Source organism: Oncorhynchus kisutch, linkage group LG14 (genome assembly GCF_002021735.2).
Source record: "Oncorhynchus kisutch isolate 150728-3 linkage group LG14, Okis_V2, whole genome shotgun sequence".
Lineage (NCBI taxonomy): Eukaryota > Metazoa > Chordata > Actinopteri > Salmoniformes > Salmonidae > Oncorhynchus > Oncorhynchus kisutch.
Genome location: NC_034187.2, coordinates 7642268 through 7656020, shown reverse-complemented (window position 1 = coordinate 7656020; position 13753 = coordinate 7642268). Strand labels below are relative to the sequence as shown.

General features: G+C 46.8%; 1 protein-coding gene across 3 annotated transcripts in view; it reads left to right on the top strand.

Annotated features, from left to right (window-relative positions):
• Positions 1–10670, top strand: part of LOC109884540 (calpain-1 catalytic subunit-like) — a 46020-nt gene extending 35350 nt beyond the window's left edge. For 2 of the 3 annotated variants that reach the window (XR_004202663.1, XM_031787743.1), the window contains 5 exons: positions 6092–6160; positions 6303–6381; positions 8298–8414; positions 8884–8936; positions 9214–10670. Coding sequence is in view for 1 of the 3 variants with exons in the window: in XM_031787743.1 (XP_031643603.1) it covers positions 6092–6160; positions 6303–6381; positions 8298–8414; positions 8884–8936; positions 9214–9240 (345 nt within the window). In the remaining 2 variants the exon portion in view is untranslated. Of the gene's footprint in view, positions 1–6091; positions 6167–6302; positions 6382–8297; positions 8415–8883; positions 8937–9213 lie in introns of those variants that run through there. The other variant, XR_004202664.1, reaches the window with a different exon arrangement.
• The last annotated feature ends 3083 nt before the right edge of the window (positions 10671–13753 follow it).

The following is a 13753-nucleotide window of genomic DNA, read 5'->3' as shown; positions in this document are numbered from 1 at the left end:
GAGGCTATATACAGGGTGTTACGGGACCGAGTCAGTGTGGAGGCTATATACAGGGTGTTACGGGACCGAGTCAGTGTGGAGGCTATATACAGGGTGTTACGGGACCGAGTCAGTGTGGAGGCTATATACAGGGTGTTACGGGACCGAGTCAGTGTGGAGGCTATATACAGGGTGTTACGGGACCGAGTCAGTGTGGAGGCTATATACAGGGTGTTACGGGACCGAGTCAGTGTGGAGGCTATATACAGGGTGTTACGGGACCGAGTCAGTGTGGAGGCTATATACAGGGTGTTACGGACCGAGTCAGTGTGGAGGCTATATACAGGGTGTTACGGGACCGAGTCAGTGTGGAGGCTATATACAGGGTGTTACGGGACCGAGTCAGTGTGGAGGCTATATACAGGGTGTTACGGGACCGAGTCAGTGTGGAGGCTATATACAGGGTGTTACGGGACCGAGTCAGTGTGGAGGCTATATACAGGGTGTTACGGTACCGAGTCAGTGTGGAGGCTATATACAGGGTGTTACGGGACCGAGTCAGTGTGGAGGCTATATACAGGGTGTTACGGGACCGAGTCAGTGTGGAGGCTATATACAGGGTGTACGGGACCGAGTCAGTGTGAGGCTATATACAGGGTGTTACGGGACCGAGTCAGTGTGGAGGCTATATACAGGGTGTTACGGGACCGAGTCAGTTGTGGAGGCTATATACAGGGTGTTACGGGTACCGAGTCAGTGTGGAGGCTATATACAGGGTGTTACGGTACCGAGTCAGTGTGGAGGCTATATACAGGGTGTTACGGGACCGAGTCAGTGTGGAGGCTATATACAGGGTGTTACGGGACCGAGTCAGTGTGGAGGCTATATACAGGGTGTTACGGGACCGAGTCAGTGTGGAGGCTATATACAGGGTGTTACGGGACCGAGTCAGTGTGGAGGCTATATACAGGGTGTTACGGTACCGAGTCAGTGTGGAGGCTATATACAGGGTGTTACGGGACCGAGTCAGTGTGGAGGCTATATACAGGGTGTTACGGGACCGAGTCAGTGTGGAGGCTATATACAGGGTGTTACGGGACCGAGTCAGTGTGGAGGCTATATACAGGGTGTTACGGGACCGAGTCAGTGTGGAGGCTATATACAGGGTGTTACGGGACCGAGTCAGTGTGGAGGCTATATACAGGGTGTACGGTACCGAGTCAGTGTGGAGGCTATATACAGGGTGTTACGGACCGAGTCAGTTGGGAGGATATACAGGGTGTACGGGACGAGTCAGGTGGAGGCTATATACAGGGTGTTACGGACGAGTCAGTGTGGAGGCTATATACAGGGTGTTACGGGACCGAGTCAGTGTGGAGGCTATATACAGGGTGTTACGGGACCGAGTCAGTGTGGGAGGCTATATACCAGGGTGTTTAAGGGACCGAGTCCAGTGTGGAGGCTATATACAGGGTGTTACGGGACCGAGTCGTGTGGAGGCTATATACAGGGTGTTACGGGACCGAGTCAGTGTGGAGGCTATATACAGGGTGTTACGGGACCGAGTCAGTGTGGAGGCTATATACAGGGTGTTACGGGACCGAGTCAGTGTGGAGGCTATATACAGGGTGTTACGGGACCGAGTCAGTGTGGAGGCTTAATACAGGGTGTTACGGGACGAGTCAGTGTGGAGGCTATATACAGGGTGTTACGGGACGAGTCAGTGTGGAGGCTATATACAGGGTGTTACGGGACCGAGTCAGTGTGGAGGCTATATACAGGGTGTTACGGGACCGAGTCAGTGTGGAGGCTATATACAGGGTGTTACGGGACCGAGTCAGTGTGGAGGCTATATACAGGGTGTTACGGGACCGAGTCAGTGTGGAGGATATACAGGGTGTTAGGCCGAGTCAGTGTGGAGGCTATATACAGGGTGTTACGGGACCGAGTCAGTGTGGAGGCTATATACAGGGTGTTACGGGACCGAGTCAGTGTGGAGGCTATATACAGGGTGTTACGGGACCGAGTCAGTGTGGAGGCTATATACAGGTGTGTTACGGGACCGAGTCAGTGTGGAGCTATATACAGGGTGTGTTACGGGACCGAGTCAGTGTGGAGGCTATATACAGGGTGTTACGGGACCGAGTCAGTGTGGAGGCTATATACAGGGTGTTACGGGACCGAGTCAGTGTGGAGGCTATATACAGGGTGTTACGGGACCGAGTCAGTGTGGAGGCTATATACAGGGTGTTACGGGACCGAGTCAGTGTGGAGGCTATATACAGGGTGTTACGGGACCGAGTCAGTGTGGAGGCTATATACAGGGTGTTACGGGACCGAGTCAGTGTGGAGGCTATATACAGGGTGTTACGGGACCGAGGTCCAAGTGTGGGAGGCTATATACAGGGTGTTACGGGACCGAGTCGCGAAGTGTGGAAGGCCTATAGTACCAGGGTGTTACGGGAGCCTTGAGTCAGTGTGGAGGCTATGCTACAGGGGGTACGGTACCCTGGAGTCAGTGTGTGGGCTATACTGACGGGTGGTTACGGGACCGAGTCAGTGTGGAGGCTATATACAGGGTGTTACGGGACCGAGTCAGTGTGGAGGCTATATACAAGGGTGTTACGGGACCGAGTCAGTGGGGAGGCTATATATCAGGGTGTTACGGGACCGAGTCAGTGTGGAGGCTATATACAGGGTGTTACGGGACCGAGTCAGTGTGGAGGCTATATACAGGGTGTTACGGACCGAGTCAGTGTGGAGGCTATATACAGGGTGTTACGGGACCGAGTCAGTGTGGAGGCTATATACAGGGTGTTACGGGACCGAGTCAGTGTGGAGGCTATATACAGGGTGTTACGGGACCGAGTCAGTGTGGAGGCTATATACAGGGTGTTACGGGACCGAGTCAGTGTGGAGGCTATATACAGGGTGTTATGGGACCGAAGTCAGGTGGAGGCTATATACAGGGGTTACGGGACCGAGTCAGTGTGGAGGCTATATCTACAGGGTGTTACGGGACAGAGTCAGTGTGGAGGCTATATACAGGGTGTTACGGGACCGAGTCAGTGTGGAGGCTATATACAGGGTGTTACGGGACCGAGTCAGTGTGGCGGCTATATACAGGTGTGTTACGGGACCGAGTCAGTGTGGGAGGCTATATACAGGGTGTTCCGGGACCGAGTCAGTGTGGAGGCCTATATACAGGGTGTTACGGGACCGAGTCAGTTGGAGGCTATATACAGGGGGTACGGGACCGAGTCGTGTGGAGGCTATATACAGGGGTGTTATCGGGACCGAGTCAGTGTGGAGGCTATATACAGGGTGTTACGGGACCGAGTCAGTGTGGAGGCTATATTACAGGGTTTGTTACGGGGACAGAAGTCAGTGTGGAGGCTATACAGGGTGTTACGGGACCGAGTCAGTGTGGAGGCTATTAACAGGGTGTTACGGGACCGAGTCAGTTGTGGAGGCTATATACAGGGTGTTACGGGACCGAGTCAGTGTGGAGGCTATATACAGGGTGTTACGGGACCGAGTCAGTGTGGAGGCTATATACAGGGTGTTACGGGACCGAGTCAGTGTGGAGGCTATATACAGGGTGTTACGGGACCGAGTCAGTGTGGAGGGCTATATACAGGGTGTTACGGGACCGAGTCAGTGTGGGAGGCTATATACAGGGTGTTACGGGACCGAGTCAGTGTGGAGGCTATATACAGGGTGTTACGGGACCGAGTCAGTGTGGAGGCTATATACAGGGTGTTACGGGACCGAGTCAGTGTGGAGGCTATATACAGGGTGTTACGGGACCGAGTCAGTGTGGAGGCTATATACAGGGTGTTACGGGACCGAGTCAGTGTGGAGGCTATATACAGGGTGTTACGGGACCGAGTCAGTGTGGAGGCTATATACAGGGTGTTACGGGACCGAGTCAGTGTGGAGGCTATATACAGGGTGTTACGGGACCGAGTCAGTGTGGAGGCTATATACAGGGTGTTACGGGACCGAGTCAGTGTGGAGGCTATATACAGGGTGTTACGGGACCGAGTCAGTGTGGAGGCTATATACAGGGGGTACCGGTACCGAGTCAGTGTGGAGGCTATATACAGGGTGTTACGGGACCGAGTCAGTGTGGAGGATATATACAGGGTGTTACGGGACCGAGTCAGTGTGGAGGCTATATACAGGGTGTTACGGGACCGAGTCAGTGTGGAGGCTATATACAGGGTGTTACGGGACGAGTCAGTGTGGAGGCTATATACAGGGTGTTACGGGACCGAGTCAGTGTGGAGGCTATATACAGGGTGTTACGGGACCGAGTCAGTGTGGAGGCTATATACAGGGTGTTACGGGACCGAGTCAGTGTGGAGGCTATATACAGGGTGTTACGGGACCGAGTCAGTGTGGAGGCTATATACAGGGTGTTACGGGACCGAGTCAGTGTGGAGGCTATATACAGGGTGTACCGGTACCGAGTCAGTGTGGAGGCTATATACAGGGTGTTACGGGACCGAGTCAGTGTGGAGGCTATATACAGGGTGTTACGGGACCGAGTCAGTGTGGAGGCTATATACAGGGTGTTACGGGACGGAGTCAGTGTGGAGGCTATATACAGGGTGTTACGGGACCGAGTCAGTGTGGAGGCTATATACAGGGTGTTACGGGACCGAGTCAGTGTGGAGGCTATATACATGGTGTTACGGGACCCGAGATTCAGTGTGGAGGCTATATAACAGGGTGTTACGGGACCGAGTCGGTGTGGAGGCTATATACAGGGGGTACCGGTACCGAGTCGGTGTGGAGGCTATATACAGGGGGTACCGGTACCGAGTCGGTGTGGAGGCTATATACAGGGGGTACCGGTACCGAGTCAGTGTGGGGGTTATATACAGGGGGTACCGGGGTACCGAGTCAGTGTGGGGGTTATATACAGGGGGTACCGGTACCGAGTCAGTGTGGAGGCTATATACAGGGGGTACCGGTTCCCGAGTCAGTGTGGAGGCTATATACAGGGGGTAACCGGTACCGAGTCAGTGTGGAGGCTATATACAGGGGTACCGGTTCCCGAGTCAGTGTGGAGGCTATATACAGGGGTACCGGTTCCCGAGTCAGTGTGGAGGCTATATACAGGGGGTACCGGTACCGAGTCAGTGTGGAGGCTATATACAAGGGTACCGGTACCGAGTCAGTGTGGAGGCTATATACAGGGGGTACCGGTACCGAGTCAGTGTGGAGGCTATATACAGGGGGTACCGGTACCGAGTCAGTGTGGAGGCTATATACAGGGGTACCGGTACCGAGTCAGTGTGGAGGCTATATACAGGGGTACCGGTACCGAGTCAGTGTGGAGGCTATATACAGGGGTACCGGTACCGAGTCAGTGTGTGGGGGTACAGGTTAGTCGAGGTAATTTGTACATGTAGGTAGGGGTGACGTGACGATGCATAGATAATAAACAGCGAGTTGTAGCAGTGTACAAAACAAATGGAGGGAGGGGGTCAATGTAATAGTCCGGTGGCCATTTGATTCAATTGTTCAGCAGTGTCTTATGGCTTGGGGGTAGAAGCTGTTAAGGAGTCTTTTGTCCTAGTCTTGGCGCTCCGGTACCGCTTGCTGTGCAGTAGCAAAGAAAACACACTATGACTTGGGTGACTGGAGTCTCTGACAATGTTATGGGCTTTCCTCTGACACCGCCTATTATATAGGTCCTGGATGGCAGGAAGCTTGGCCCCAGTGATGTACTGGGCTTTACGCACTACCCTTTGTAGCGCCTTACGGTCAGATGCCGAGCAGTTGCCATACCAGGCAGTGATGCAATCAGTCAGGATGGTCTCGATTGTGCAGTTATCTGACAAAGGTATGGATGGTAGTTTCTGTGCCTCTGCCTCCCTACACATTTTTTCACCATATAATTTGCGGACGGTAATATTAAAGTCTCTGTAATAGTGTGGTTTCATAAGCGTAGTGAGCCTAGCCATTCACAGGGAGAATGATTCAAGTGCAATGGTCAAGTCCAGCCTTGTCCCATGATCTAAGGGCACTCTCTGGTAGAATTGTATCTAAAAATGTTGTATTCTGCCTTTGTAGATTTCCTTAACCATTCCTTCTCCAGACATCAATCACTGGAAAACTGAACGTTGCAGAATTTCTACGTCTATGGAGAAAAGTTACCGTGTACAAGGTAAATTAATTAGCAGGTCTGTGGCAAAACCTCTATCGGGTTATAAATATTATTATTATTATTATTATTATTATTAAATTCTTCAAATTTTCCAAGTATGGTTTACCTGAAAGTAGGATTTTTATGTTCTTACATCATCCAGGACATCTTCTTCCGCACAGATGAAGACCGATCTGGAATGTTGTCATTGAGTGAACTGAGGAACGCAATCATGGCTTCAGGTAACTTCTGACATGACAGACAAACAAACAAACCAAAATATATTTTAGGGCCTAATGTAAAAATCAGGAAAACTTCACATCAGTGCATGATTTACGCGCAAGTCGGAGTTAGGATAATCAGGGTAGCAGTCCGTCCTTAAATTTGTAATAATCCAAACTGATGTGATGGGCTATAACCTAACTCCAACTAGAGGCCTTCACAGATCCAAGAAGTTTGGACCTGTTCTGAAATGGACCTGGGGCTTTCCCCATCCATTTTCTTTAAAACATAGAGACCCATTCCAAACGGACCTAAGGACAACTAGACCAGTTCCGTACAGACCTGGTCAGATCCAGACCCGGTCCGATCCGAGTGAGGGAAGCAGTAGAAAAGTGAAATACTTACTTACGAGCCCCTAAACAACAATGCAGTTTATAAAAAATATATATATGAATAAGAAATAAAAGAAACAAGTAATTAAAGAGAAGCAGTAAAATAACAATAGCGAGACTATAAACAAAGGGGTACCGGTACAGAGTCAATGTGTGGGGGCACCGGTTAGTTGAGGTAATATGTACATGTAGGTAGAGTTATTAAAGTGACTATGCATAGATGATAACAACAGAGAGTAGCAGCAGTGTAAAAGAGGGGGGGGGGGGGGAATGCAAATAGTCTGGGTTGCCATTTGATTAGATGTTCAGGAATCTTATAGCTTAGGTGGGTAGAAGCTGTTTAGAAGCCTCTTGGACCTAGACTTGGCACTCCGTTACCGTTTGCCGTGCAGTAGCAGAGCGAACAGTCTATGACTTGGGTAGCTAGCGTCTTTGACAATTTTTAGGGCTCTCCTATGACACCGCCTGGTATAGAGGTCCTGGATGACAGGAAGCTTGGCCCCAGTGATGTACTGGGCCGTACGCACTACCCTCCATAGTGCCTTGCAGGCGGAGGCCGAGCAGTTGCCATACCAGGCAGTGATGCAACCAGTCAGGATGGTCTCGATTGTGCAGCTGTAGAACCTTTTGAGGATCTGAGGACCCATGGACCCAGTCCATGGGTCTCAGTCTCCTGAGGGGGAATAGGTTTTGTTGTGCCCTCTTCATGACGTTGAGGGAGAGGTTGTTGTCCTGGCACCACAAGGCCAGGTCTCTGACCTCCTCCATATAGGCTGTCTCTACTTTGTCGGTGATCAGGCCTACGACTATTGTGTCATCGGAAAACTTAATGATGGTGTTGGAGTCATGCCCGGCCGTGCAGTCATGAGTGATCAGGGAGTACAGGAGGGGACTGAGCACACACCCCTGAGGGGCCCTTGTGTTGAGGGTCAGCGTGGCGGATGTGTTGTAACCTACCCTCACCACCAGGGGGCAGCCCCTCAGGAAGTCCAGGATCCAGTTGCAGAGGGAGGTGTTTAGTCCAAGGGTCCTTAGCTTGAGGGCACTATGGCGTTGAACGCTGAGCACAAGTTGGCCCATTGTCTGGCATGATCGGCAACATCTGTATTTTTACAGGTGCTAGTTTGTCCTTTGAACCTTCCACACTTGTGACCTTTAATTCAATAAGTTGCCTCATTCCTGTCACAACATCCATCATAATTTCACTCACTGCAGATACCTCTACTATTAGGGTAAGACGAAACATTAGTCCATTTACATGACAGCTGATGCGTAATACATCTTACGGTGGATGTTCTGGAATCATCAGCCTGGAGAGTTTCATCAGCCTCGTCCTACGCATGGACTGCATGGCCAGTAAGTCCACACCTAAAGAATAGTTCACAATACATCTTTGTGCATGCACACAAGACTGCAGATACCTCTACTATTAGGGTAAGACGAAACATTAGTCCATTTACATGACAGCTGATGTGCAATACATCTTACCCAGTGAACTAAAGGTGTGAGATGTGAACCCAGTCTGCCTCTCCTCTCCTCTACAGGGATCAGGGTGGGTGATGACATGTTGAACCTGATGGCTCTGCGCTACGGTGGATCTTCTGGAATCATCAGCCTGGAGAGTTTCATCAGCCTCGTCCTACGCATGGACTGCATGGCCAGTAAGTCCACAACTAAAGAATAGTTCACAATACATCTTGGTGCATGCACACAAGGACACATTCCTCATTATGTCTGTCATGGCACTCACAGGTTTGATCTTAGTTAGTTTGCTATATCAGTGTCCACCCCCCCCCCCCCCCCCCCATCTGTCCTTCAGTGCACGTTTTGGTTTTTACCATAGCACTACACAGCTTATTTCAATAATCAACTCATGATCAAGCTTGGATTATTTCAATAAGCTGTGAAGTGCTATGGCAAAATCTAAAACGTGCACAGAGGGGGGGGGGGGGGGGGGGGCACGACCGAGTTTGGAAAACCCTGATCTAGAAAACTAATTAGGATCACCCTGTGAGAGCCATGGCAGACATAATGAGGATTGTGGAAACCCTATGCTAGATGAGGGTTTGAAGCCATGGTACTGTGTTTATCGACATTGTATTATAATGTAATTTGTGCCCTTCTCAACAGAAATATTCAGACAACTCAATGATGGAGGGGTCATATCTCTTCAAGAGAATGAGGTAACAGTTAATAAAGCTACTTCATCACCAGGGGTTTTCAACTCCAGTCCTACAGTAGGTGTTGAACCTTTGAGTGTACATTATGAGATGGCACACCTTTCTAGTTGTCAAGACAACGGAGAACAGCGAGAGATTTTTTTTAAAATTGCATTTCATTTGGGGACATTTCTTATTGGAAGAGGTTCACTCAGAGGTCAAACCCAACTTGATACTATTATATACACTTAATAAACACTACATGATGTTTCTTGATTTTTTAAAAATCTTCTTCTTCCAGTGGATGTACATCTCTATGTATACGTAAACCGAGGACCAAATAGGACGGACAGAAGACTGCAGTTGGAAGCGTGCTGAGGTGATGCTTTGCTGGACAAACCATTCCTTTGCGCTGCAGCAGTTTCAGGGTGATTTGTTGCACTTTGAGATGTGATGCTCCTGCAGTTCAAAGAGAACAGTCAAAAGATTGGGTGCTTAGCAAGTGACTGTACTCTGGTTGAGTGATGGGTTTATAGGCTATAAAACATAATGGGTTACATTCTGGTACACATCTGGTACATAATATTTTCTATCTGTTAATGTGGTAGTTTGTGTTTCTGGGTATACTGTAAGGGTTAGTAAGGTCCTAACTGTATTTGAGTAGGGCAGTGGTGTCCATCTCTAATAGTTCTGGAGAGCTACTTGACAAATAAAACATTTCAAATGTAACCTTTTAGGCAAGTCAGTTAAGAACAAATTCTTATTTACAATGACAGCCAACACCGGCCAAACCCGGAGGACGCTGGGTCAATTGAGCGCCGCACTATTGGACTCCCAATCACAGCCGGTTGTAATACAGCCTGGATTCGAACCAGGGTGTCTGTAGTGCCTTAAACTACTGCGCCACTCGGGAGCCCACTTGGGAGCCCACTACTGTAGGTGTTCCGTCTTTTGGTCCAGCCCTGCACTAAACACAACTGATTAGACTGACGGTGGTCCAGACTGAGGATCACCTGTTTATTTGAAACAGGTGTGTTAGTGCAACAAAAAACAACATAGAATAACTAGACTATTAACTATTCAAAACTCAAAACTTTTTTTTCTATACCAGCAACTTACATCCATTCGATTTTATATTTGCCTAGTAGTGTATTCTCTGCATATTTAGATTGTCTACTACCTTTCATTATCCATGTAACCGTGGTGATATATTGGTTGTTGGGTTTTATATTCGTTTTTTGTTGTTGTTAAATAGAAATGCAGTCAAACACAACTTCTCCTATGATGGTTTGAAGCAATGTTCTATTGTCTACACAAGTATTGGATTAGTAATGCGATTAAAAACTAAAGAGGGGGTAAAAAAACGTGTTGTTCCACTCTTTATAACACCTTCATTGTATTGCCTTGTATTCATTAAACAAGGTTACATGCTATTAAATGATTATGTCATCCAGGGAGATTCTAAATGGACACAAGCTTTGACAACAGACTTTAATCAAATGATCCCTGCTGGGCTTTGTTCCTCGAAACCAGAGAGCGAGAGGCAAAAACGAGTGTTCACTCTGCCCAAAATCTGTCCATGTTAAGTAGATCATTAATTATTATCCGGTTGCGGATTTTCTGGAAACTGATTTGCCGATGCTATTGATTTGGTGATTTGTGCAGGATATTTGTTTACGTGTCTGCTGCCTACAGAGATGCTGCTTCGTGCTCCAGCCTAAGCTAAATAAAGTCTTCATTTTCGACCTATGCGTTCCATGCCTCAAGTGCGATTTCATGTTGTTTCATGTTGTAGCCTACACAAAAGACATGATCGTCATGTTTATACACACTTTGTTGTAACAGTATATTTTGGCAAGCATATCAAACATGAGCCGCTCCTACAAGCCCTTCTGGATCGCGCACGCCACAGCTCGTGCAGGGCTACATATATCAACCACAAGCAAGACATATCCAGGTAGTGAAAATGGCGATTATTTTCTCATTGTCATTGCAAATACAAGTATGTTTCTTCCGAGCAACTATCGCTACGATATGGCAGCATAACTATGAACAATATCATCACAGATAGTATACTTTTATCTCCCTCACCAACTTCAAACGTGCTATCTGAGCAGCTAACCGATCGCTGCAGCTGTACATAGTCCATCGGTAAATAGCCCACCCATTTTTACCTACCTCATCCCCGTACTGTTTTTATTTACTTTTCTGCTCTTTTGCACACCAATATCTCTACCTGTACATGACCATCTGATAATTTATCACTCCAGTGTTAATCTGCAAAATTGTAATTATTCGCCTACCTCCTCATGCCTTTTGCACACAATGTATATAGACTCCCCTTTTTTCCTACTGTGTTATTGACTTGTTAATTGTTTATTCCATGTGTAACTCTGTGTTGTCTGTTCACACTGCTATGCTTTATCTTGGCCAGGTCGCAGTTGCAAATGAGAACTTGTTCTCAACTAGCCTACCTGGTTAAATAAAGGTGTTCTCAACTAGCCTACCTGGTTAAATAAAGGTGTTCTCAACTAGCCTACCTGGTTAAATAAAGGTGTTCTCAACTAGCCTACCTGGATAAATAAAGGTGTTCTCAACTAGCCTACCTGGTTAAATAAAGGTGTTCTCAACTAGCCTACCTCGTTAAATAAAGGTGTTCTCAACTAGCCTACCTGGTTAAATAAAGGTGAAATAAAAAAATAACAAATAAATAGTAGGCAGTCTAAAGCGGTAGTCGAAAAATGACATAAGGAATAATAACGTGCCAGGTTCGGTGTGGTGAGATAATAGAGCCATGTGATGATAGGACCGTTTACTTCAGAGCTCTCCATAAACGACGCCCCATTGGGCAGAGCTTGGCATTTTGCACTGGGACAGTTTTAATAGGAGAAAAAGAAACTCTAATTTTACAATGGGGTCCACCGTGGTTCTGTGTAGCCTAGTCATGCTAATGTATTTGAGACCAGTTCATTTCGTAGTTGACTAAAATAAGTACAATATTTTGAATAGTAAACAGAGAAACAACAATGATTCTGAGTTCTGAGCCCTCTCCTGTACTCCCTGTTCACCCACGACTGCGTGGCCACGCACGCCTCCAACTCAATCATCAAGTTTGCGGACGACACAACAGTGGTAGGCTTGATTACCAACAACGACGAGACGGCCTACAGGGAGGAGGTGAGGGCCCTCGGAGTGTGGTGTCAGGAAAATAACCTCACACTCAACGTCAACAAAACTAAGGAGATGATTGTGGACTTCAGGAAACAGCAGAGGGAACACCCCCTAACACCCCGCTGTTTGTATAATTTCTCTGGAAAATATATTTATACAGCTCTTGATCTGTTATCCTACCTACTACTGCAACAACTTGTCAGTTATTTTCCCTTTGAGAGAATACCCATTTTTTTTAAACTAATGACTCAATGGTGACCATTAACATTAGCTCTATATCCATTGTGACCATTAACATTGGCTCTATATCCATTGTGACCATTAACATTGGCTCTATATCCATTGTGACCATTAACATTGGCTCTATATCCATTGTGACCATTAACATTAGCTCTATATCCATTGTGACCATTAACATTGGCTCTATATCCATGGTGACCATTAACATTAGCTCTATATCCATTGTGACCATTAACATTGGCTCTATATCCATTGTGACCATTAACATTAGCTCTATATCCATTGTGACCATTAACATTAGCTCTATATCCATTGTGACCATTAACATTAGCTCTATATCCATTGTGACCATTAACATTGGCTCTATATCCATTGTGACCATTAACATTGGCTCTATATCCATTGTGACCATTAACATTGGCTCTATATCCATTGTCCTTCTCCCAAAGTATGGATTTACACATTTCTTCTCATCTCAGGGATTTAACCACGGTCTAAAATAGCTCAAGCCAATGCTTACACCTACCTAATGCTTGGATATCCACGAGGAGAGGGATGGACAATTGGTATGCAGCCATTGATTTCAGGTGGCTTCATCAACAGTTGAAATTGTGTCCTAATGTACACTAATGTAGAGCTCTGGTCAAAAGTAGTGCATTATTCAGGGAAACGTTATACACATGCCGTCTGTTGATCCCTACTCTGCCTATTGTAAACCATTTCTCCATTCCATTCACCCTGTTACACAAATGAAGGGGAGCGGTTGTGACTATAATTGATGTAGTAAATTACTTTTCCTGTCAATTACTTTATTTTATAAACTTCCTTTATTGTGTGTGTGTGTGTGTGTGTGTCCCTTTTGAAGGTTTAATAAAACCCTCATTCAGCCAAGAAATCCATCTTTTCATTGATGGAATATTCAACAGACTGAACAGTCTTGTACCAATGAGATTAATTGTGGGGCTTGCGAAGCAAGAGCCCCAGCTTAGATATTCAACATACTTCTTCTTCTTCTGCACGCCAGAAACGATATTCAAAACGTCCGGAATGGTCTCTGTTAAACTTGTTTACATTATTAATCGTTCTAAAGATCCCCATTGTGACATCATCACTTCCATCCAACTTGTCATTGTCTTTGAGAAATCACACAAATCAGCAAATTTTTCCACTTTGCAACAACTCAGACAAAAAAGCAAAACATTTATATTCGGATGAAAAGTTACAGCAGTTTATGTAACCGCACACAGCATGGAACAGCCTTCATTTCTCAGAACAAGAATAGACTGACAAGTTTCAGAAGAAATTCATCGTTTCTGGCAATTTCGAGCTTGTAATCAAACCTACAATTGCTGATGCTCCAGATACTCAACTAGTCTAAAGAAGGCCTGTTTTATTGCTTCTTTAATCAGAACATAATTGCAAAGGAGTTT